Here is a 1,877-nt window from a genome sequence, read left to right as displayed (position 1 = left end):
TAGTAGTAGTTATTGATTACTATTGTCTCCATGCAACAGAAAAATACAAAGTAAATTAATTTTGATGTTACATGCATGTGCCTAGTAATCCAACATATTTTCTGTATGCAGTTGAAGTTATATAAAATTTAGGGTATAGTAATTAAAGTCTATTAATAATTTGCTGGTTTGAAAGAGTACATACAAATTTAACTCGTGTTGGATTATATTACGAAAAATATAAAAAAGTTAATTTTTAGTTAGTTAATATTAGTTAATTTTAGTATTTAAGTTTATAATTTAGAATTTAATAATAAAGATTTATGATTTAATTTTAAAATTTAAAATTTAAAATAAATAACATAATTTTAAAAAGAGTAACTGTTATTAACCAAAAAAAATTGATTATCTAACCTTATCTTTGATTCCAAATTTATTATTGTCACACTTTATGCAGTAGTATTAAACACTTGCATTGGTAGTAGCCCAAGTTGCAAGGGTGCATCCTTTTCACCCTTTGTAGAAAGCTAGTGTGATAGCCATGATCCATCAATGATCATATTACATAATATAATGCATCTTTTTTACTTTTTCTTTTCTCTTTTGTTTGTACATTCTTTTATGGTGATTGTAAACTATGAAGTGGAAAGTGATGGTTGGTCAATATATTTATACAGCTAAGAACCATGTCCATGTCCATCATGAACATAGATGCTAAGGTCCCACCAATGCAACCACCTATGATGTGAAATTAAAATAACCCACATGATATTGATGCAACATATATAAACTCTGACCCAGTATAGAGTAACATTATATTTGTACATATATATACCTTCTAAAACACTTATAAATATACATCAAATTAAATTAGATATTAAAATATTTGACCACTTTTTTTTAACAAACATTTTAATGATGATAAATTAATAAGTTAGGTAGATACCTAATTATCAATACTTTTATGTTTCTGTATATTGTATTTTATGCAAATTCTACTCCTATTACTCGCCAACTTGTCATTTATGAATGAAATATACAAAGCCAAGCAAGTAGCTAGTGGTAATTTAATAATTGTTCTTGCATTGACTTGTTTTAGGGTTCACATTTTTAGCAAGGGGAGAACATTCTTTAATCTTATGTATAGCATTGACTATTAATGCTAGCTAAGTTGATAAATTTTAAAGTTGCACCTAAACATTTATTATTGTTCTTTATTAATTATTCAATATTCATGCGACTATATATGTGCTAAATACCATATTTCTTTTTCTTTGTTTTTATATATTTAATTTGAAGTGTATAAAAAACATCATCCACCAATGCTAAATGACGAAGTGTGGCGGCTAGAAAAGATTGGAAAAGATGGAGCTTTCCACAAAAAATTGAGCTCAGAAGGGATCAAAACTGTTCAAGACTTTCTCAAACTATCAGTTATTGATCCTCATAGGCTAAGAAAGGTACTTGAGTATTATATATAGCACCATACATCCTAATCTTAAATAGGCTATATTATTATGTGAAATAATAATTATATATTAATTAAACAAAAATAATAATTATTTAATTTTTGTTGTTTTACTTTTATGATATTTGGAAGTAGATTTTGGGCATTGGGATGTCAGATAAAATGTGGGAAGTGACAATCAAGCATGCAAAGACTTGTGAAATGGGAAGCAAGATCTACATCTACCGTGGCCCTCATTTCACTCTTTTTCTTAATCCAATTTGCCAATTAATTAAAGCTGATGTCAATGGCCACACATTTCCTACCAAAGAGCTTACCAATTTGAATAGGGTAAGCAACACATGAATGTTATATTTTTAACACGTTTTTTATGTTAGAGGATTTTTTTTTATAATTTTTGTAAATTTTGCATAATTTTTTTTTGTCATGA

The 1,877-nt window shown here is 27.1% G+C and overlaps 1 protein-coding gene across 1 annotated transcript in view; it reads left to right on the top strand.

Moving 5' to 3' along the window:
- The window catches only part of LOC107644281 (protein SAR DEFICIENT 1), a 5,000-nt gene that overhangs the window by 2,130 nt on the left and 993 nt on the right, over nt 1-1,877 (top strand). Inside the window, exons 4-5 of the mRNA XM_016348115.2 lie at nt 1,279-1,439; nt 1,583-1,777. Of these exons, the coding sequence (XP_016203601.1) occupies nt 1,279-1,439; nt 1,583-1,777 (356 nt within the window). The remainder of the gene's footprint in view (nt 1-1,278; nt 1,440-1,582; nt 1,778-1,877) is intronic.

This window comes from Arachis ipaensis, chromosome B05 (genome assembly GCF_000816755.2).
Source record: "Arachis ipaensis cultivar K30076 chromosome B05, Araip1.1, whole genome shotgun sequence".
Classification (NCBI taxonomy): Eukaryota; Viridiplantae; Streptophyta; class Magnoliopsida; order Fabales; family Fabaceae; genus Arachis; species Arachis ipaensis.
The sequence above is the reverse complement of the archived record's forward strand: the minus strand, read 5'-3'. Positions and strand labels throughout refer to the sequence as shown.